At 34.7% G+C, this 24144-nt stretch overlaps 1 protein-coding gene across 1 annotated transcript; it reads left to right on the forward strand.

Moving 5' to 3' along the window:
- Positions 1-3957: 3957 nt before the first annotated feature.
- On the forward strand, positions 3958-23442 carry ADAMDEC1 (ADAM like decysin 1). The gene is made up of 14 exons (XM_056119164.1): positions 3958-4006; positions 5706-5824; positions 8726-8802; positions 9882-9957; positions 12172-12248; positions 14145-14328; positions 14468-14530; positions 15286-15357; positions 15580-15749; positions 16308-16389; positions 17073-17203; positions 17876-18053; positions 21630-21712; positions 23371-23442. The coding sequence occupies exons 1-14, from the start codon at positions 3958-3960 to the stop codon at positions 23375-23377; spliced, it is 1368 nt and encodes a 455-aa protein (XP_055975139.1). The 3' UTR covers positions 23378-23442.
- The last annotated feature ends 702 nt before the right edge of the window (positions 23443-24144 follow it).

Genomic DNA, 24144 nt, shown 5'->3' on the forward strand with positions numbered 1-24144 from the left:
TCTCGGGCTGATAGTTTAGTTTATAAACTATTTTCTTGGTGCAATTTTCATGGGAATTTTTGAACATCTATTATCTTTATCAGAATATCCATTCTTCTATTACTTTTTGACTTTCTCCACAAATCTAATGAAAGATTTGTGTAGAGTTAATTTGATTACTTTTATTTATTTATTTATTTAAGTTCTCCATTTTATTTATTTCACTTAAAAGAATTCCCTTCTGATTCCAGTCAATTTGCAGAATGTTGTGAAATTTTTTTTTGTTGTTTTATTTTTATTTATTTATTTTAGTGAAACACCATGAGGTACAGCTGTAGACTTACAAACTTTCCTGCTTGGAATAGCACGGTAGCACTGTCCTCCCATTGTTCATCGATTTGCTCTAGTGGGCAGCAGTAATGTTTCCATTGTGAGACTTGTTGTTACTGTTTTTGGCATATTGAATATGCCATGGTAGCTTGCCAGGCACTGTCATGTGGGTGGGTTTAAATAATATACTTAAATTTTTAAATATAAGTTTAATCTATTTTTATTAAATTTTAGGTGACATGGTCAAAATAGTGTTTGCATTTATGATTTTGGTGTACAAAATTACTGCACATTCACCTCTACCGAAGTTCTCCAGACCCTCTAAAACAGTACTGTATTAATTCTAGTCTGTCTCTACCTTCCCATGCCCTCCATGCTATTTTCCATGAGCTAGAGAATTTTCCCACCAACAGTGAATGGAGGATTTCTTTTTAATCACATCCCTGTCTTACTGATATATGCCTAAAACCTACTTTAATACAATGCACAAACCTTATTTATATTTTACTATTTGTATAAACTTTGTTTAAGATGTATCTCTGGTTTTATAGTTGATTATGGGAAAATTTTAATAAGAATAGTGTCAGGGTCATCTTGGAATTTTCAGAAATGTAATATTTAGTATAAACTCAAACTGAACATGGTTTGGTGAATACTTATTTTATAAATGAAAAGCAAAATTAATTTTTATGTATGAACTGAAGGTATTTTTATTTAGTTAGTTAGTCTAAGGATCATCCCAGCAATGCTCAGGGATCTCTTCTGGTGGTGCTCAGAGAACCATACGCATAATTGGGTCATAGAATAAGGTCAACTGACTATAAGGCAAACACCTTAACTGTTATGTTTCTAGCTCCTTATGAAATTTTTGGTAACAACAATTGTCAAAAGATAGCAAAGTGAATCCAAATGTTGCCATCCTAAAAAGAAGTTGCCTTCCTAAAGAGAAATTGTTATTCTAAAACTGTATTCCAAGATAAGCTATAATTAAAGCATAATGAAAAATATACTCAAGAAAAAATTCTTACTCTATGAAACTTTAAAAAAGAATTTATCAATAAATATGCTTCTCAAAATATATTTTCAAAAAATGGAAAATGCCAAAAATAACTTTCTCCTAGGTAGTAGTATATGCACAAATAATTTCAAAGAGCATAGTCTGCATAAAATAAAAATCAATGTTAATGACTAAATGGTTGAAATTCATTACATAACAAAAAAACTTGAAAACAATATAAAAGAGGACAAATTGGGGCTGGAAGGATAGCACAGTGGGTAAGGCATTTGCCTTGCCCACGACCTACCCGGGTTCAATTCCCAGGATACCATATTAGTCCCCCGAGCACCGCCAAGAGTAATTCCTGAGTGCAGAGCCAGGAGTAACCCTTGTGCATTGCTGGGTGTCACCCAAAAAGAAAAATAAAAAAAAATAAGTAAAATAAAATAAAAGAGGACAAAGAGTAGAATGCTGATGAGTTCTAACATTTGATCTTTTAACTAGTCATAGTGAATACTTTAATTAAAATAAAAATTTTAATAATGTGACAATGGTTACCTCTACCAGACCAGCAATAAAAAAGCAAAATTTAAGGAAGATAATTTTCAACAGAATATAGAGTAAAAAATATGTACATGGAAAAGTAACTTCAAATCTTCTAATCTGATGTCTCAAAAAACTCCCAAATATAGTAGTGAAGAGTAATATTGGCAATTAAAGGGTATAGATTTTTAGACTGGGAAAAATCTTTAAACATAAATGCAATTTGGTAACAACAATTGTCAAATATATAGATTAAGGTTATAAGGTCTCTAAGGTTAACATATACCAACAATCTAGAATTTACTTGTATTTTTTATTTTCATTTTTGATTTGGGGACACCCCTGGTGTGGTTCAACGTATATTACAGACTCTGAGTACAATGATCATTCCTGGCAGGCTTGGGGACTGTACAAGGACCAAGCCCAACTTTGCTATACATAAGGCAAGTTCTCTACCTGCTGTGCTCTCTCTCTGACCTAATTTGTCTTCTTATAAAAAAATTACTAATAACAGCAGAGTTTGTCCTAATGTAATATATATATGCATACGTATATATATATATATATACAATAACAGACAAGGTGATATTCTAAACTCATGAGATTAATGTTTTAATGTTATATCTCATCATGGATTAGAAAGTTAGTACAGCAGGTAGGCACTTACCTTGAACATCGCCATCCTGGTGCGGTCCTTGGCACCCATACAGTCCTTCAAGCCCCACCAGGAGTGATTCTTGCATGCAGAGCCAAGATTAAACCCTGAGCACCATCTGATGTGGAGCCCTCAAAAAATCATATCTCATGAAAACACTTATTTTATAATACTATGCCAAAATATCAGGTTCCCCAAACATAGTAAAAACTAGCATCTATAAAAATTATATTTCCTTTGTATTTACAAGTAAAATGACATTAAAATAATTTATCATTTTCTCTGACAAGGGCTGGAGTGATAGCACAGCGGTTAGGGCATTTGCCTTGCTCACAGCCGACACGCCGACTGGAGTTCGATTCCTCTGCCCCTCACAGAGAGCCTGGCAAGCTACCGAGAGTATCTCACCTGCACAGCAAAGCCTGGCAAGCTACCTGTGATGTATTTGATATGCTAAACACAGTAACAACAAGTCTCACAATGGAGACATTACTGGGCCCACTGGAGCAAATCAATGAAGGACAGTGACAATGGAGGACAGTGACAGTGACAGTTTCTCTGACAGCCTAAATCTCTCATTTCATGACAATTGGCCATTGGGAGATCAATTTTTACCTTTAAAAAACTTTTTCTGTCAGTGCGGTTTATAATACTGTTAATGGTAGTGGTTTTTGCATAACACATTCCAGTATCACACCCTCCACCAGAGTGACAATAATCTCAAAATACTTTTAAAAACATCTACAGCCATAAGAATGAATTATTTTATAATCATAAGAATATCATATTCCCCAGTAGAGTTTCTATCATACTTCAAACATAATTCTTATAGTTAAACAATTTGGCTGAAGCTAAGATTGGGGTAAAATTTACATATTCACATTTCTTTACAGTTGAACATATGGGTATGCATATGCATAGGTTACTTAGATGAATTTCATAAGAAATTTGAGATAAAGATTTGCAATATGCAAATATGTATGACTTTACTACTTGTTTTGTAGATTCTGTATTTTCAGTGTTGTCTCAAATAGCTAGATATTATTTTCATATATTTTTCTAAATGTATAGATCAAATTTTAAGATGTGACTGAGCAACAATGATGACAGTCCAGTTTGGTATGTACGCAAATACACACCAGACATCTGGCTCTCAGTAGATTCCCATCACTGTGAGAGCACTGGGTTTGGCATGCAATCAAGATGCGACTCCTTAACAAGATGTAACTATACACACAAACACCTCTTATAAATGAGGAACATTCTCATGATTTTGACACTGCAATTTCTTGGCAAATTTCCCAAAACTCTTTGGAAACATTCCCCGTCTCACAAGAGTGGCTGAGGGTTTTATTTCCGTTTCAATTTATAAGGAGAATTTGGGGAACAAAAACTGGAGAGCTGTGGGGAGACCACATCTTCAGGGTGCCTGGTACTGTCTGCAGCAGTCAACATGCCTTTGAACCTGGTCTCTGTACTCTATCTCATCATTCAAGCTCAAGGTAAGCAACATAATACATCAACATTTTTCTTATAAATGTTGTTATTCGATTAATTTTAAAATACTACTGAGAAATATGGCATTCACATTATTAAAAATCACTGCTGTTTTTATTTTGGAATATTTACTTAATAGCTGTGTTCATAGTCAAGGCGTTGTGATTGATATAAGGGAACTCTGTAACTTTCACTCTTATATTATTTTAATTCATAATCATACAGTCATACAGTCATATAATCTCACAGTCCTACTATGTTATTGCTAAAATGCATACCAAATGACATGAACTATCTCTCAGGCCTCAAAGCAAGATGTCTTCACTTTCTCCAATGTTTTCTTGAGGAACATTGAGATTTTCTACCCCATAATCATTTATCTAAAGACCTAATTTAGTCAAAAGCTGTGCTAGGTAACAAGAAATATTCAAATGGCCTTAAATTTAAACAAGTCATAATGACATAATTATGAAAAAAATAAAGAGTTAACTAAGGAATCGAACAATTAGTGTTAGAATTGTGATCCCATACCTCACACCTCACACCTCACACCTCACACCTCTTTTGATAAAGTTCTAGTCATACATTTATCAGCCTCTGTTTTCTTATGTATGAATTCCCCTACCAAAAGACAAAATTACAGCAGAACTTTGGCAGCCATCACTCTTGCTTTGCTCTCTCTTCCAGGCTCCTCACATCAAACAGGTAAAGAAGTACTTGGTGTTCCGAAGTTTGCCTGGATTGTCACACTGAATAAGAAATTGTTTCTAAACATAGACACTTAAATGTGAAAACAAGAGCATTTAAAAATAAGACTGACCATATGGAGGATGATTGAATATATATTTTTTAAACTTAAGAAGGGATGCCCGATGTGTTCCTAGGATGATGCTATTTAATTTTATATTTTATGCTATTTAATTTTATGCCAATTTCTCTTTTAGATAAGCATACTGATGGGGGAAAAAAAGAAACTTTCACAAAACTGGACTTAAGAACATATATTTCAATTCTATTATGAGCTCTTTCCTACCTATATGAAAGCAAAATAGAAAATTGCCTAAGTAAAATAATTCCAAATGCAGCAAGGACATCTGGTCTATAGATAGTTTTCTCCATGCACTCAGTTGTTTTAAAATTGTTCCAGCAAAAGTTAAGAAAAAAATCGTTTGCTATGAAACCTAAAGTATTGAGCACAAGTGCCTTTGAAAGAACTTAATTACTTTAGTCACACTGAGAAATAAAATAAGAGCTAATAGAATCTTTTCTACAAAGTATTATCTGTAATTAATACTTAACTTTTCAAGGGTTTGTACACAAAGGGAAAAGACCAAAAACGGGAATTATGGAGGTTTCTGAGGACACTGGGAAAAACAAATTTGCAAGTTTAAAGGGATTATACATGTCCACATAAATAACTAGATTAGGGAGAATTCTTGGCTCCTATAACTTCTGTTCTATTCCAGATCTTCCCTTTCCAGGAGTGTAGCCCAGAAGCTATATATGTTGAGGAGTATCCAACTAACTGCTTCACTATTTATTGTCAGAAGTACAAAATTGCTTATTATTGGAACTGTAGTAAAAGAAGTAACTTGTTTTACTCTGCACTTTCCTTCTTAATGCAAATTTAGTCTTCCATATTATTTCAACAAACCCACAACCAAAAAAAAAAAAAACCTTTATTTTGTCAAATTCTCTCTCTAGCACTAATCATAGAGCAAACACCTGAATCAGAGTACTATGAAGTTGTTCATCCCAAAAAACTACACAGTTTACACAAAAGGGAATTGCAGAACAAAGTGAAAGAGAAAGATCGCGAAGAGGTAAGAAATTCAAATGATTTTGGCGTGTTTTACAATAATCTGAAGAACAATAAACTTTTACTAAGAGAAGTGATGATATTTAAAATAAATATAAAACTCCATTTTACCCATGAGGAAGTGTGTAAACTCAAAAAGACAGCAGCCGTCTATCTATCTCTCTCCCACCGCCCGCATTCGGTAGTCTCATGCCACTTACCCCACCCCGGAGAGGTTGATGGCAATGGGCAGGTGAAGGAAGGAAATCCAGGGCCAGGCTGGTTGGTGTCAGTTGCAGTTTATTCCATTCCCATCTCCATTCTCCTATGATTCTTCTCCTGCTTCTTCCTCCCCCATGTTACTTCACTCTCCTTCTCGATCCCCCTTCATCCTCCTTCTGGCTCTGGAATCTGGATCCCCTTTTTCCTTCTCCTTCTGGACTCTGGATCTCCCAGCCCCCTCTTTTTTTTATTGTGATATTTTTTTTATTTTAATTTTTTTTTTTATTTTTAGTGAAACACCATGAGGTACAGTTGTAGATTTACAATTTTTTGTGCTTGGGTTTCGATTATACAATGATCAAATACCCATCCCTCCACCAGTGCCCATTTTCCACCACCATGGATAATATCCCTCCCACGCCCATCCCTCCCTTCTCACCCTGCCTCTGTGGCAGGGCAATCCCTTGTGTTCTCTCTCTCCCTTTGAGTGTTGTGGTCTGCAAAAGAGGCTTTGAGTGGCAAACATGTTCAGTCCATAGTCTACTTTCAACATGCATCTCCCCTCCTGGGAGGATCCTCCAAACACCCTTTATTTGGTGCTCCTTTCTCTATCTGAGCTGCCCTTTCCCCTAGAATGCCTGGCTGGCCTCTGAGCTATGGAGTAATGCTCCTGGTGTTGATGTCAGCTATTCTTGGGTATTAATCTCATATTTTGTTTCTTTATATTCCCCAGATGAATGCAATCTTTCTATGTCTATCTCTCTCTTTCTGACTCATTTCGCTTAGCATGATACTTTCCATGTTGTACCACTTGTATATAAATTTCATGACTTCATCTTTTCTAACAGCTGCATAGTACTCCATTGTGTAGATGTACCAAAGTTTCTTTAACCAGTCATCTGTTCTTGGGCATTCAGGTTTCTTCCAGGTTCTGGCTATTGTAAAGAGTGCTGCAACGAACAAACAAGTGCAGATATCACTTCGACTACACATTTTTGACTCTCTGGGATATATTCCCAGGAGTGGTATTGCCCCAGCCCCCTCTTACAGTCTAGTTAAATCCCAAAGCATGAGGGGTTACACATAGGTGTGGTCACAATCAATAGGGGTAAAGTTCTTTCCCTCAGGGGGTACTTCTTCTAGGACAGATACTCTCTCAGCGGATGATCCACCCTAGAACAGTAACAGAATCCCCTGGGTGTGTTTCTCCTCACCTTGTCCAACAAAGATAAGCATTCTGTGTGGACACAGTAAGAGAAACATTAAGCTTATAGAATTGCTCTTCATAAGACATAAGGAGAGGAGAAAGACAATATTTCACTCATACATATAAAATCATAGATTTCTGAGGAATCTGACTTTACAAGTTTACAGATTCTGATTAGGGGAAAAAGCTGATTAACTGGTTGGGGAGGAGAGCATAGGGAATAGTTTACAGATAAACACAATGGAACGGAAGTGCCTCAGGAGCACTGTAATAAACTTGAGTTCCTTGTGGCAAGGGAGGAAGGACAAACCAATGTCATCCTACAAGGAAGTATGGATTTCTCAGAATATTTGATTATGATTATGCAGCAGGAAGAGTGTTAATTGTTGCATGTAATCAGAAAACTAATCTGGTGGGACATTTCTCTATCTGGGGATTTTGAGGAAAGAAAGCAGCATAGTCAAAGCAGCCAGTGTGTGTGTGTGTGTGTGTGTGTGTGTGTGTGTGTGTGTGTGCGTGTGTGTGTGTGAATTTTTAAAATTTTATTATAACACCATGATGTACGTACTTCCTCATAGTTAAGTTTTAGACATACAATATTGCAGAACTGATCCCACCAACAATAGTTTCAAATTCCCTCCTCCAATGTTCCCAGATTCCTTCTCAAGTGTCCCTTGCATCCCTCAAGCCTACCCTCTTGACAGGCATATAGATTATCTTAATTATATCAGAGTTATGACAGAAACATCTTTAAGTTGTTAGAGTTTGGGTCTCTTGATTTCAGTATTATTGACTCTGTGGTCTGGATATTTGGCTCCATCATTCCTTAACACCGCCTAATATCTTCATCTACTGATCTGGACTCTGTTGCTTCTGATCTGTGATGTCCCTAAACAAACTCAGATGCACATCTTTTCCCTACCCTTACCCACTGCCTCCACTGAATTTCCTTTTCCTGCACCATTTTATTAACAAGGTAGAACTTAACATAATCTCATTAAGGAGAAGTTCAGAAATAAAGATATAAATAATTTTACTTACATTATTATAAATATTTCCCTCACTTTATAATTTAAACTGCATTTAATTCTTAATGGATTTTCATCTAGATTTCCTTAACATATTATATTTGATTTGGTTTTAAAATGAGAAAAGAAATATGTACCTTATTTTCATTAGCACATATAGTGAATCATTAGGATATGCTTTAAAGAAAGTGCTTACCTCCCCCACGATCCCCCCCCCTTTGTACATACAAGAATTATTACTGAATGACTATACATTTTGGAAATCAGCTAATCAAAAATTTGTGGTTCACTTTGTAGAATATAAAAAAATTCTCAAATATCTTATATTTGAGACTATAATAAAATGTTGTTATTTTACATGCATTTATAATCATTCCATATAACTTAATATATAACATTTTAGATAAATGCAGAAATATACATTGATTTCATATGTTCTTATATTTTTAATTATGTCCAATATTTTTAGGAAAGATATGACTCTGAAATTCAATATCAGATTAAAATAAAAGGAGAAGATGTCATTCTTTACCTACAAAAAACCAAGTAAGTTGTACTTTCTGAAAATTAAATCATTTGATTATATTAAACAATTAGAGAAAAAACTCCATTCGAGGCACTATTTCATAAGATTTGACAGGGAATTATGAATTATAATGAGTATTAGAGGCTATTAGTTTGTTCTGATTATTTCTAAGAAGGCTGATGATGTCTGAGAATAATTATAATTTTTAAGAAAGCAGAATACTTCTAAGAAGTATTGAAAAAATCACTTTTTCCCTTGACATGCCTTGGAATTTACTAAAATGCAAACTATTTATATGTGGTTTTATTCCTTTAATAAGATATGTTGAAGGCTCAGTCAGGGTACAGAGCCTTGAATTAGATCCAAGCAACAGGATTCCACAAGCTTCTCCCAGAATCCAATGATACTTTGTATAAGCTTCTTTACAACAAAGCACCTTCAGAGGTAATGTAATGATTATGTCCTCCATACAAAAATTCCCAAACAACCCACATGAGGACAGACAGTATGCAGCTGAAAAGCAACTAAAGGTATATCTTTTCTCATGTCTGATAGTTATGACAAATGCTTTGGTTCTAAGCAACAGTTTTATTTATTATGGGGGAAGGGCAGGGGTCAGGGCACAATATAGGATGCCGGAGAACAGAACCCAGGTGGACCCGTACAAGGCGAACACCTTACCCACTATGTTATGCTATCACTCTGGCCCAGAGAAGCAGCAGTTTTAAAGCCAGAAAAAGATCAGCTGGTCAGGGTCAGAGCAAGCACAGGGGTGTTGCTTTCACAGCTAGAGCTTTCATGGCTAAGACTTTCACAGCTAAGGATTTCAGGGCATCCTTGAGTTAGATCCTGGCACTACATACTGTGCCCTGATGACACCAGGTGTGATCCCTGAGTACAGAGTCAGGAGTGAACACAGTCACATCTAGTCCCAACCACCCACCTTCCCCACAAAAAATTTTTAAAAATCAGCTGGTCAGAATGTCAACTTGTTCCTCACTATAAACGTTTTCATTCAATTTGTGCTAAGGTCCTATCCGAAATATTACCTCTTATTACCATCACTGTGTATCATGCACTTTTTTTTTAATCTTAACAGGCATCTTCTGGGACCTGACTACAGTGAAACATATTACTCCCCCACAGGAGAGGAAATCACCACCAGTCCTCAGAAGGTGTTTTCTGAATTCTTTGTTTAACTCTTTCTGGGATCTGTGACTCTTGTTATGAAATTCATAGACATCCTTTATTAAGAATTCCAAGGACATCTTTTTTAAAAGTCTACAGAATTGGGGGGGGGGGCAGAAAAATAGTACAGCCTTGCATGCAGCCAGCCAGCCAGCCCAGGTTTGATCCCAGGCATCCCATTTAGTTCCGCAAGAACCACCAGGAGCGTTATCTGAGTGCAGTTAGGAATAACCAGTAACCTGTGAGGCCCCAAACAAAACAAAACAAAAAATATATACATATTTGGAGAACTGGAGAGATAATACAGAGGGTAGGATGCTTTCCTTACATGTGGCTGACCCCAGTATCCCGTATGGCCTGTGAAGCCTGGAGAGGAGTGATTCCTGATCACAGAACCAGGATTAAGTCCTAAGCACTGCCACGTGTGATCACCATAACAAAACAAAACAAAACTGAACGGACTAGAATGACCAATGAGACAACAGATAAGAAAGTTTTTAAAAGGTAAAATTTTAGGATACTCCCAAGTGTGGCATTCTCAGAAGCAAACAAGAATCTACTTTTCGTTAGCCCATCTTATCAACAGGTTCACTAGAGGGACTTGGAAGTCTATATCTCTAGTCACCATTTTCTGATATTTTTATGTTGCACGCAGTAATAGCATATCAGATATTTAATCAATATAATTTTATATCAAGTTACAATGCCATCCTCTGTATAAAGCCAGGCCTAGAGTTAGACATAGAAAATCATGACCAAGAGGAGAGCAGGAGAGAATAGAAAAGGCTGAAAATGGTATTTGCTTAGAGATGTGTTTCGAGTGTCCCTTTTTAAATTTATTTTTAATAAATAAACTTGCAAACCTCCTGAAACTTAGTGACTTTTAAAATTTTTGCTTTATTATTGGTTTCAAGGTCACAACCAGCAGTTCTCAGTACTTACTCCTGGTTCTATACCGAGGGACCACTCCTACTGGGGCTTGGGGAATCATATTGGGTGCTAGGATTGAATATGGATAACACCCTGCCCATTGTACTGTCTCTCTAGTCGAACAGAATAGCTTTTACAAACCTGTTTAAAATTTTATTTTTTAAGTATTTTGATTTATTATTCTATATTCTATATAATATATTATTGCTCATAGGGTTTTTGAAGCATAATGTTCCCGCATGACACCCTCCACTAGAATTCTCACTCCCCACCCCCACCATAGTCCCTATTGCCTTTCCCCATCAGTGCCCCTGCCCAACCCCACCCATGTACACGTACACACTGACTGTCAGCTCAGTACTGTAGGCAAGTTCTTCAAATGGCTTTTTCTTTCTTTCTAATTTGATACATATGTGGAGTTTCACAAACATTAATCTCCAAGTAAAGTATCCAATAAATGAAGTCATTCTGAAATGGCTACAGTTGAAAATGTCTAAAGTGCTCTGCTCTTTCCAAGTCTTCAACAAGGAAACATTTATTATAACAAGGTTTCTCCCAAAGAAACAACAACATATGTATTTTCAATTGAGATATGTCCATATATATTGAAGAAAAAGCTATGTGTTAGGTCATTATATGTGAGTCTTTACTTCGCTTACATGGAACACCAACCCTGTCTAAACCTCTCGAAAACTGTTTTGTTGTTGTTGTTTTTTATCTTTATTTTTTGATACTGGTAAAGAAATTGCACTATCACAGCAATTTGAATGGTTGATTAAATGCGTTAATATGAAGGGCTCAGGAGTATGACTTTGAAGACTCATACAATCTAGGAAAATAGGTACTTCATTTTACTGATGTCTCAGGAACTGAACACAGGGAGCAAAATTCTCAGAAGCTGACTGTCAGTCCTGAGAAGTCTTTGGAAAAACTGTCGGTTATATGGAGTTTGCCATTTCTCAGCTATAGGGATATATAAATTCACTTAGGTTCACATAGAGGTAGTAAAATGGGTAAGGTGCTTTCCATGTATGTGGCTGACCCAGATTCAATCCTCAGCAACGCATATTTCCCTGAGTACTTCCAAGAGTGATCTTTAAGCACAGAGCAGGAATAAACCCTGAGCACAACCAGGTATGGCCCCCAAACCAAACCAAAAAACAAAAACCTCAATAAATTCCCTTAGGTGCAAGTTCTCTGGATTTCTCTTTTAAAACATAATTTATTTTTAATTTTTTTTACTAAAAGATAATTTCTTTGTCCAACTTTAGGAACACTGCTACTATGAAGGGCACATCCTAAATGAAAAGAATTCTGTTGCCAGCATTAGTACTTGTGATGGGTTGAGGTGAGAAGCATTTACAAAAATAGTAAACTGCCAGCTATGTATTTGTTATGGAGTTGAGTCTGATATCCTTGGCAATTTTTTCTTAATCTCTAATAGTGTGGAACATATGCTTTTAAAATGAATAATGAAACATTACCCTTGCAATGATATCATAATCTGCTCTTCCAGAAGTAAACTCTGAAAATGTTCAAACAAGATGTTTTATCCTGATTTTTGATGATATCTGAATTTGTTATCACTCCCTAAAAATGTATTTTTAAAAATTGATTCTACCATTCAATATCCAGTTGAATATTATTTTGAAGGCTATATAGGTCTGCGTGTGTGTGTATGAGGGTATGCATGTGTCAGTGTGTGCTATGAAGGGATGTTAGATGCACAGTTGTCTGAAGTGCTTTCATATTTTGCTTGAGATTCTCATCATGGCTTGCTTGAAGTTGCAGTGCTCACACCATTGACTACAGGGACTCACACTTTTTTAGTTTTGGAGCTTACATATGTACTTTAAATGGTGTTCAAGTCCTGGTCATGGTGTTTGATATATTTTAGTTAGAGTGCTGGTCTCATATTTGCAATTGCAATGCTTGCAATACCTAGCTGTGATGCGAGCAGAAATTAATCATAATCCCAAGGATGACAGATAGCAGACCTGCTAGGCACCAACTTCAGAGTTGCCAGAATCTTGGTAGGGACCAAGAGGCACCTGAAATTGAACATGAAACCTCACATTTGCAAAGACAATTAGCCACTGAGTGTGTTCTGCCCTCATCATTTATGTTGCCATGATAATTCTTGCCAATTGTGCAAATTAGAAAAGGAAGACAAGACCCATTGTGTGTGTGTGTGTGTGTGTGTGTGTGTGTGTGTGTGTGTGTGTAACATATACACTCTGTGGGGGTAACATTGCAAAAATTTACCTTTAAATTAATTATTTCCCAGAGTGGTAATAAAGTCCCCTTGGAGTCAGCATATGAAAGGGTCAGTCTTGGGAATAATTAGGGACTACTTTCTAATTATTTTTTTACTAAAGAGATTTTGTTCAATAGACATTGAGCAATACTTTTTTCCTGAAAAAGGGCCAGTGGGCCAAATAAGTTTGGGAACATGACCACTGCTATTGCTAATATTTTGTCATCTATGCCACCTCTTATGCATGAAGTCAAGAAAGATATATTTTTTCAACAGCGTATCACTTTGTAACAATATAATTAACTTTGTATTTTTGAACCAACATATTATTTAAGCTATTATTACTTTGGACAAACTTGCAGGCTATCGAATGTAGCCTGCCCACAGGGCAGAGTCTGGCAAACTCCCCGTGGCATACCAAATATGCCAAATACCAGTAACAATGATGGGTCTCATTCTCCTAAAGAGCCTTGAATATAATCTCAGGGCTAGGATGAAACTGGGGCCTGCTCGAGGCAATCGACAAATAACAGGATGATGAAATGAAATGAATGAAATTATTACTCTAGCTTCCTCTGGTTCATTGTTTCTCTCCTTTGGATTTATTGGTATCAAAGTACTTCACTAATTGGTTCTCCATTATATTTCTAAGACATATAAAGAAAATTTTGCTGCATGAATAAACTATGGAACTATTGAGTTTACAATGTAAATTCCAAAATTTTTGTGATAGCTTCAGCTTAATATTTTTTAATAACAATTCTATAGGTAAATAAATAAGAGCCTTAATTTTGTTATTGAAAACACCTCAAAATTGAGGTTATCAAGAGTTAGGGAGTTTACTAATGGGGTCCAATGAACATTGTTTTCAAGAACACTAGCAAATATCACTTAAAAATTAAAACAGTAAATTAGCAAAAGTCCTCTTAATGAATACTATATATGAAAATTTTATAGAATTCTTAAATGCCAGTCTCTATTTCATAGAGGTTACTTCACACATCACGATCAAAATTACATGATAAAGCCTTTGAAAAGAACAGATGAAGAAGAACATGCTGTCTTCACAAATAATTATGAAGAGTTAAATCCAGTTAATCACACCTGTGGCATGAGACATGTGGGTAAAGAATCTCTTATTCGATCTGCAAGATCTCCCATAAGCCCAGAAGTAAGTGTAGCTTTCCTATGTTATCATACATTTCAATTATCTCGTCAATGAGGCAATTTATTTCCCCTCTTAGAAGAAAATAAATCTTTTATCTTTTACTATCATAATTGTTCACAAGTTTCTTTACCTCTTTTTAAAGCAAAAAGAATTTCTTCAAGCTGACAAGTATATCAGTCTCTTTTTGGTGCTGGATAATGCCTTTGTAAGTATGAAATGCATTTCTTGACTGTTGAGTTAACTTCTAAGTTTTTTATCAAGTCAACACAGTGAACTATTCTAACTAAAATATAGAGCCTGTCCTCTTGATTGCTTGCATAGCAAGCGATAGTTTTCACCACGCCACACAATCCTCTCCATTCATATATTGACAATATACTTAAAACAAAAGTCAACATTAAGGGAATGGAAAGATATTACAGGGGTTATGGCTGACCCCAGTTCAATCCTGGGTTCCATATTTTATCCATAAACACCTCTAGGATTGATCTTTGAGCACAGAGACAAGATTAAGCCCTGAGCACTTCTAAGTGTGGTACAAAACAAACAAGTCTCAAAACGGGAAAAAAAATAATAGTAAGTAAACCCCAATAATATGTGAGTTATGTCTCAATAATGTGTTATGGTACTCTATTTCTAACTTATTATATAAATATATAGATAATAATATATACTCTACCAATTATATTTTACATATTCAAAAATACTCAAATATATGCTTCTAATAAATATTCCTTTAAAATAAAAGTCTAATAGAGAATTGATTGAAAGGTATTTATTATTCATTTGTTTTTTTAAAATTTATTTCATTTTAAATGAAATTTTATGAATTATGACATAAAATAGATATTATTTGCATTGAAACCTGAAATTTTTCATAAAAGTTAGGAGCCCTTTGTTGCCTCAGCTTTGTGTTTTTATTTGCAATTTTAAGTTTACTTTATGTTTGTTATTTTACAGTATAATAATTTTAACAGAAATGTAACTAGGATAAGAAGCTTTATCTTTGAAGTGATGAACCTACTCAATGTGGTAAGTTGTTTGTGCCTTGTGAACGAACATTGGAAAGACTGGGACTTGGGGTTGGATGTGTAACAATGGCCCACAATCTGGGCTGGTTTTAATCAAGCAGGACCAATAGCAATGTAGGCACCTACTAAGTTCTATATTTTCAAAATGAAATGTGTTCATTTAGTAGTTGTGGTCAGCAAGATAATTCTTGAACCATTTTATGAAAAAGTGCTCTTTTCACAGATTTATAGAACCATAAATATTCAAGTGGTCTTGGTAGGTATGGAAATATGGTCGAATGGTGATAAGATAGAGATGTCAACCACGAAAAATGAACTCTTTACCAATTTCAAGAATTGGCATCGTTCCAGCTTTCGAAGTCAGAGGATTCATGACCACATTCAGTTACTCAGGTGAGCTTGTGTTAACCAGAGCCAGGTGTTCAGAGACAAGAGAAGATAGTTATCCCAATGCCAATAGAAAAGGATTTATGTTCAATTGTATCTTCCCAATCAGTTTCCAAACATCTTGAATATATACTACTAACAATTCACTTGTGAGATTATTGGAGACTATCAGATCAATAATATGGAAATTTGTATTGCAATGGCTAAACTATTTGTGATATTGTTTAATTTTTTTAGATTTTTGGGGGCTTTTGGGGTCACACCTAGCGATGCACAGTGTTTACTCCTGGCTCATGCACTCAGGAATTACTCATGGCAGTGCTTGTAGGACCATATGGGGTGCTGGGAATTGAACCTGGGTCAGCCGTGTGCAAGACAAACGCTCTACCCACTGTGCCATCGCTCCAGTCCCTATTTGTGGTATTATAATACTATGGAATAAACTTTTCTGGGACTTAGTGAATATAATAAGACTAGAGAAATAAGAGAAATAAAAATATAATATACAAAATTAATGTTTCCAAAGACTCAGATCGTGACATTATACCTCTGACTTTCACACAGTGGAATTGACTTCAACAACCGACTAGTGGGATTAGCAGCCTCCAACTCCATGTGTTACTTATCTTCAATTGCTATTATTGAGGTTAGTAACATTACAGTAAGGCTCCCAGTGCTTCTACATCTTCTACAAAGACCATTTTTTTTAGTCCAACTAATAGAAATTTTCTGAGCCTGTAATGAGTGTTCAAATGCATCTGCTGATCATTTCTTTGGATATTTTTTGTTCAACAGAATATCTATTTACATTAGTCCTCTCAAAGGCATGTCTTTTTTTTACTTGTTAATGAAAACAAATAGAAAGATGGTGGTTTTAAGGTATATCAGGTCTGAGATGTCAAAGAAAATATTAATGTTATATGACCAACAAATGCCAGTGCCACAACAGCTGGTTTTAGACACTTTTAATAAGAGTTTTTCCAGATGTGCTATGATGTATATGATCATATTTATTTAAGTATGGTTAAAATATCACAGACATCTCATTACCAAAATGACATCTCATTATCAAAAGTTAAATGTTATTGATTACTAACTCAAGGAACCAACCATGTCAAATATGTGTTTGGCATTTTGTAGAAAAAGCAGTGTTAGAGTCATAGGAACCAACCATGTCAAACATTGACTCAGCATTTTCTAAAAACCAGTGGCTGAGAAAAAAGCTTCATTACTTCGCATCTTTCAAACTTTTTGTTTTTCTACTGATCATTCGAAACAAGAAATAACTGACGAAAATAAGAATTTATAGATGTTTCTACTTTCTTTCAGGCTAAGAACAAGAACAGTGTGTCTCTAGTAGGAGTCATGGCACATGAACTGGGCCATGTCCTTGGCATGCCTGATGTTCCTTATAACACAAAATGCCCTTCTGGTAGTTGTGTGATGAGTCAGTATCTGAGGTGAGACATTGTCATCCTGTAAAACAAAATCGTTATTAAGTGTTAAACAGTTCAGATGTGGTCCACATAATTGGGTAAGCATTTTGGAAAACATTTTTTCTAAAATTATGTATATAATTATTTTTGTCATAGAACATCATAATCAATCAATCCATCCATCAGGACTTGTTTTTATTTTTGTTTGTTTGTTTGATTTGGGGCCAAACCCAACTGTATTTCGGGGTTATTCCTGGCATGTTCTATCTCTCTGGCCCACAACTTGAGACAGAAAAATTAACAAAAACATACACGTTAATAAAAGTGCTTATGACTAGAGAAATAAGAGTGTGTACTTTCTTAGTGTTCAATTACTACCTTTCACTAGCTCACTGTTATTATCTTTTACCTCTTGTCTCTCAGTGTTGGGATGAGAAAGCAATTCCAGAGTTTCCATGTAGGAAAGTACTTAATGAATTCACCAGGGAATTTATATTCTAACTCTGCAAATGGGTATCTAGGAAAATAATTTTCAGACTGGCACAGTATACTTGTTCTGTTTTCCTTTTCACAGTGTCATACCACACAGAAACTAAATTTATAATTTCTCCCAACCCCGGTTAATTAGATAAGTCAAATTCTTTTGACCACTGATGTTGCATATCATTGAATTTCTCATTTTTGTTTTGGTTCCAGTTCAAAATTCCCAAAGGATTTTAGTACAATCAGCCGCTCACGCTTTGAAAAATACCTTTTATCTCATAAACCAAAGTGCCTGCTGCAAGCACCAATTCCAAAAAATATAATGACAGAACCAGTGTGTGGAAACAAACTTCTGGAAGTAGGAGAAGAGTGTGACTGTGGGTCTCTCAAGGTATGGAAGAAGAAGGGGTTAAACATTTGTCAGCAAGTGCATGAACAGTTATGCAATTTTTTTTCTTTTTAAAAAGCCTTTTTTGCTAAAGATGACTCTGGCCTCACATTATAAATTAATTTTGCATTTGTGTATTTTGTTCAAATTTGTTTTTCAAAAGTCATTTCAAATATCAATTGTGATATGGCTTATAAAACTTAGTGTTAAGAACAAATAAAACTATGATATGAGACAGGGTTTTTTTCTAGACATATGAGTCAGAAATTATAAGTTATATTCAATCACACTTGATCATGGTTGAGCAACAGCAAATATTGTACTAGAACTAAGTTCTCTATCTGATAACTCTTGGTTTATGTTTTTAAAGGCAGCTGCAAATAGATAGTAAATAAAACATATAGACCAAAACAAAAATTGGGGTTCAGAGCCAGTAGTACAGTGGGTAAGGTGCTTGCCTTGCATGTAACTGACTACGTTTGATACCAAAAATAGCATATGGTTCCAATGCACTGCCAGGAGTGAATACTGAGAATAAAACCTGATCGTTGTTAGGTTTGGCCTAAAAAATGAGAAAGAAATAAAAATAAAATGACAAAGAGTAATATAAATAGAACTTAGAACACCTAAGATAATTTCTATGATTCTATTAACTTTATGAAAATCTGACTAGTGTTTTTGTGTTCAAATGACTCAAAAAGAAATCTAAAAAGATGTGAAAGCTGTGGTCAATTCAGAGAGATATACTGTTGACATTGTTGTCAGTAAACTGTATTCCAAATTTTACTATTGTCAGTTATGTATGCGTTATGTGGCTACCTTGTCACAATCAAAACAAAGCACTGTTTAGGAAGTAGAGATTTCCTGCAGTTTAAAAAGAAAAAGACGGACTGAAGCTGTAGTGCAGCGGGTAGGGCATTTGCCTTGCACGAAGCAGAACTGGGTTTGATCTTGGGCATCCCACATGGTCCCCCAAGCACTGCCAGGAATAATTCCTGAGTGCAGAGCCAGGAACAACCCCTGTGCATCACCGGGCATGACTGTAAAAATAAATAAATAAATAAATAAAAATGTTTTAATTTAAAAAGAAAAAGAAAAGGATGTCCCTGAGGGCCTGGGAGTGAGCCTGAAGTACTACTGTGCATGCTTTTCATACGCAAAACTGAGCAGGATTTCAAGCACTGTGTAGTCTTCAGATGCAAGTGTCATTGAGCTCAATACTAAAAGCAATGCTGGGTGTAGTTCTTGAATACCACCAGCTGTACTGCAAAAACAACGTATTTGACAAAGACAAAAAGAAAGTCTGGTAGAATGTTTGCCATAAGTCTTATATTAGATTCCTAAAAGAGGAATTGTTCTCTCTCCCCTGAAGAATCATTGCTTATTGCTCAAATTTGTGTATATTTTAAAATTTTATTGAAGAGCCATGATTTACAAAGTTATTGATAGTTGAGTTTTAGGCATATAATGTTCTAGAATAAATCCCACCACCAGTGTTAACCTATCTCCACCACTGTTTCCAAGTCTTTTAAACTGAAAAATAGTTAATCTTTGAAGGCTGGGGTGATAGTACAGTGGGTAGGGCACTTGCCTTGCACACTGCCAATGCAGATTCAATCCTTGGCACACCATATGGTCCCAGGAGCCCGCCAGATGTGATCCCTGAGCATAGAGCCAGGATTAATCCCTGTGCTTTGTCTTGTGTAGCAAAAGAATAGTTAAAACTTGAAGAAATGTTTCTACATTCTAATATGCAATATAGTTTACATATATATTATATATAATGTCTCCTCTATTAGTTAACAAAAGACCCTATGTATTATATTTAATTGTTCTCCTTATTTATTTGTGAAACTTCAAAGTAATTGTTGAAGTCCATTTCAAGAGTAAACTGTATTACACAAATGTCACTTTTTATTTTATTTATTATAAATATCCATGCATATTACTTAATTTTTAATGGTAAGTTTACTAATTGGTATAATTTTTTCTTGCAGAACTTGCAGAATACATTATCTATCTATAACTCCAAAAGAACTAACAGATATTTTTTGTCATTTTGCCCATAAACATACATTTGAGGTTCTGATCGAAGAGTATTAAATTTATTGTTTACTTGAAGAGGCGCTGACATTTTAATATTAAATATTGTCTTCAAAAATTATCTTTAACATATTTTAAAGATACAAAATTCTATATGTGGTCCTTGTTATCTTGAAAATTTATTCTAAACCATAGAAATTGTAGGGAAAGTACAGTGTGTTAGGGTCTTTGCTTTCCACACGGCTGAGCCATGATCTGAACCAGTCATCCCATACATTCCCCAGAGCTCACCAGGAATGGTTCCTGAGCATAAAGCCTGGAGTAACTCCTGAGAAACATTGGATGTAGCCCAAAAACCTCAGAATAAAAGGGAATAAAATGTACTTATTTTCTCTTTTTTTCTAGTTTGTGCAATTTTTTTTAAATTAGGATACTACTGTTTTGTTATTTATTTTTAATTATCTCTATTGTGACAATGTTTTCAGAGTTAATTCTCTGCTTTTCTGGAGACAAATTTTGTTACATGAAAGAAATTAAAATGTGATTTGTACTTTACAATTATTATTCTTTCATATATTTTTCTCATAGCACTTATTAGAATTTTGAAAGACAGTTTAATGTTTGGGGGGTTTTGAACTTCATCTGACTGTGTTTAGGACTTACTCCCAACTCGACACTCAGTGATCACTCCTTGCTTTGCTGGGGGAATCTTGTGCCATACTGAGAATCAAATTTAAGTCAGCTTGTACAAGCAAGGGCCTTAGCCTCTGTAGTATCTCTCTAGCCCACCAAAAATAATTTTTCTACCCCTTATGAATTTACTATATTTCTTGCCCATCAGACAAATATCTCCATTTATGATGCATACTTCTGTTCATAAACTACTATATATGCTAAAAATATAATGATGGCTATTGAATTTTTGACAAATTTTTCCAAAAATCACATTATTAGTTGTTTTTGCCTCTCATTTGTATAATATCATAGAATACATTACTTTATTCTGTAGGAGCAAATCAACTGTACATTTTTGGTGAAAACCTTTCAAAATATTTGTATTCTTTTAGGGGAGAGTTATTATATAAATTAAAATATGTAAAGATGTACTTTACTGATATTTTATTCAATTTTTGCCCTTTTGTTCAAAGATAAAAAGAAATTGTGTGTATTTATTATTAATTCTTGTTAACAGAATTATGTAGTCTTGCTTTAATGTATTAGGGACTTAATCTATTCTCTATTGTTAAACATTCAAATAATATAGAAATACTCTTTCAATTTTTAAATTAAATTATGCTTAATACCATCTAGACCAATTAGACATGGAATAATTCTTGGCTAGTTCTTTTTTTCCTTTCAAGGGGTGAGTTTTTATTTTTCCTAATTTTTTTCTATTATTAAATTTCCTAGGTAATTTCCTCTGAAATTTGTATAGCACAATAGTTTAATTTAAAATTTCATTGTCATCGTTCACTGTATCTAGTCAGTGAGGAGAACATACTGAATCCATTTTCTCATTGTGTCTTTGCTTTTAAGGAATGCACCAGTCCTTGCTGTGAGGCTAAGACCTGTAAATTAAAACCTGGAGCTGGCTGTGAAAACTCTCTCAACTATATCAAGTAATACCTTCATTTTCCCCTTTATTCTTTCTTATTTTTTTTCTTTTTTTTGTCTTTGAGAAAATATGTCTTTGGAGTCTTATAATACATTAAAATTATTTTACATTTAAAAATAACTTTCAGAAAAAAAAGTAGTAGAAAACTAACCTATGTTAGTGTGTTTATTAATAAATTAACAATAAAATGGCTACCTTTCCCAATTTGAGATTAGGATTGCTAGAATATAAAATATGAAAGTATGTATACTAAAAACACAAACTTTATTTAGGTAGTCATGGCTTTATTATAGACTAAGTTTAATAATATGAGTGATGAACAATTTGACTAAAAGCTGATAATTATAATTTGTAAAATAGCCTGAAAATCAATATCTTTTCAGAATAATCTATGAGATTTTAAATTTTTATATTCTGCAAAATTGAGTTTTTGTGTTTCATATAATTTGCTATATTCTGCAAAATTGAGTTTTTGTGTTTCATATAATTTTGTGTTTCATATAATTTGCTATATTCTGCAAAATTGAGTTTTTGTGTTTCATATAATTTGATATATTTGATTCCTCTGCCCCTCTCGGAGAGTCTGGCAAGCTACCGAGAGTATCTCGCCTGCATGGCAAAGTCTGGCAAGCTACCCATGATGTATTCAATATGCCAAACACAGTAACAAGAAGTCTCACAATGGAGATGTTACTGGGCCTGCTCGAGCACATCGATGAACAGCGGGAGGACAGTGCTACAGTGCTAATCTGATGTGTAATGTGTAACTAGGAACCCAATTATCTTAATGGGTATTTAGTTCAGTGAAAACTGACTCCATAACTAAAAAAGACAAAAAACAAGTAAATGAAACAGTAAATAAGGAAAAGACAAGATAAGAATATATAGAAGGAATGATTCCTTCTCATCTTTGAATTTGTTTGAAATTAAAACTGCAGAGAGATTATAAGATTATAAAGAAAGATTAAAGACTCAAGAACTGTCCACCATTACTTCCTCAGAAAAGAAATAGAAAAACCCAGGGAGAAAAACATCGTTTATTCATTTTTCAAATCACCAGTTCGCACAACCAGCTTGAAACCCTAAGGTGAATGAACTTTCAGAAATTCTCAAATCATGTTGACATTCTTACTTTTTCATAAAGACTAGAAGAATACTATCTCCAAAAATATTAATTCAGGGGCCAGAGCAATAGTAGAGTGGATAAGGTGCTTCCCTTGCAGGCAGCCAGCACATGATCCTGGGCACCCCATATGATCCCCAAAACACTGCCAGGAGTTCAAAGCCATGGTTAGTAACCCCTGAGCATCAGTGGGTGTGGCCTAAATGCAAAAACAAAAACCAAACAAAAATATCAATTCAACTTTTTAGGGCACTTGCGTATTGGTGGATATGTACCTCCTCATAAGGAAGACTGACTCTTATAATATCATAGAATAAAATTATACTCAGAATCTTTCATTTTATTTCTTAGTTATGTCAAACCTATCAGCTATGGAACTTTAAGTTAAGTTATTTAATTCTCTCTCCTGTAAAATGGAACTAATGCTATTATATCAGTAAGGTTCCTAAATTCATTAAGTCTATAACTTTTAATATTATTAATATACCATATTACCTTTAAAATAACCATGACTAATAAACATTTTTCCCTTTAATCAGAGAATGAATAAAAAATCTTCAGTGAAAAGCTACTTTGCCAAAGACAAGAATCAATAATTCTACACATGCCAGGAATTTTGTGTATTTTCAGTTCAATTCTTGGATATATTTTCCTTTGACCTGCATGCTTCCTGTATTTGTACTAATTCTTAGAGAATTTTCCTCTTTAATGTAAATCCCTACAATATTGTTTAGCACCTTGGAAAAAATATATTAGCCTCTCACCAAAACATCTCAAAATATACTGTTGATTTCTGTAGGCTCAATCCAGAATTATTAAATCATAAGTGAATTGTACTCCAGCCCTACTTTCCTTTAACTCCTGTAGCTCATGAACAAATGAAACCACTGATGAATGAGCAATTTTGTATAATAAAGTGTTACTCCATTTACTTTTTTACTACAGTACTCTGAGCCTTGCTCTTGTAAGTGTGCAATTTTATCATAACATGCCAAGACTAATTGAGTGTAATACTTTACATTTTTTTATTGTTTTTGGACCACACCCTGTGGCGTTCAAGGATTGCTCCTAATTCTGCACTCAGGAATCACTCCTGTCAGTGCTCTGGGACTCATATGTGATGCTGGAAATTGAACCGAGGCCAGCCTATCCAAGGCAAGTGCCCAACTCACAGTACTTTCTGGACCCTCAATTTGTTATTTTACTTTCATTTTTACTTATGCACTGGGATTTTCAGAGATGTTGACAACAGAGTTTCAGTGAATGTCCCCACTCCAATCCCACCACCAGTGACTACTTACCTCCCCAATGAC

This window comes from Sorex fumeus, unplaced genomic scaffold (genome assembly GCF_029834395.1).
Source record: "Sorex fumeus unplaced genomic scaffold, SorFum_2.1 ptg000039l, whole genome shotgun sequence".
Lineage (NCBI taxonomy): Eukaryota > Metazoa > Chordata > Mammalia > Eulipotyphla > Soricidae > Sorex > Sorex fumeus.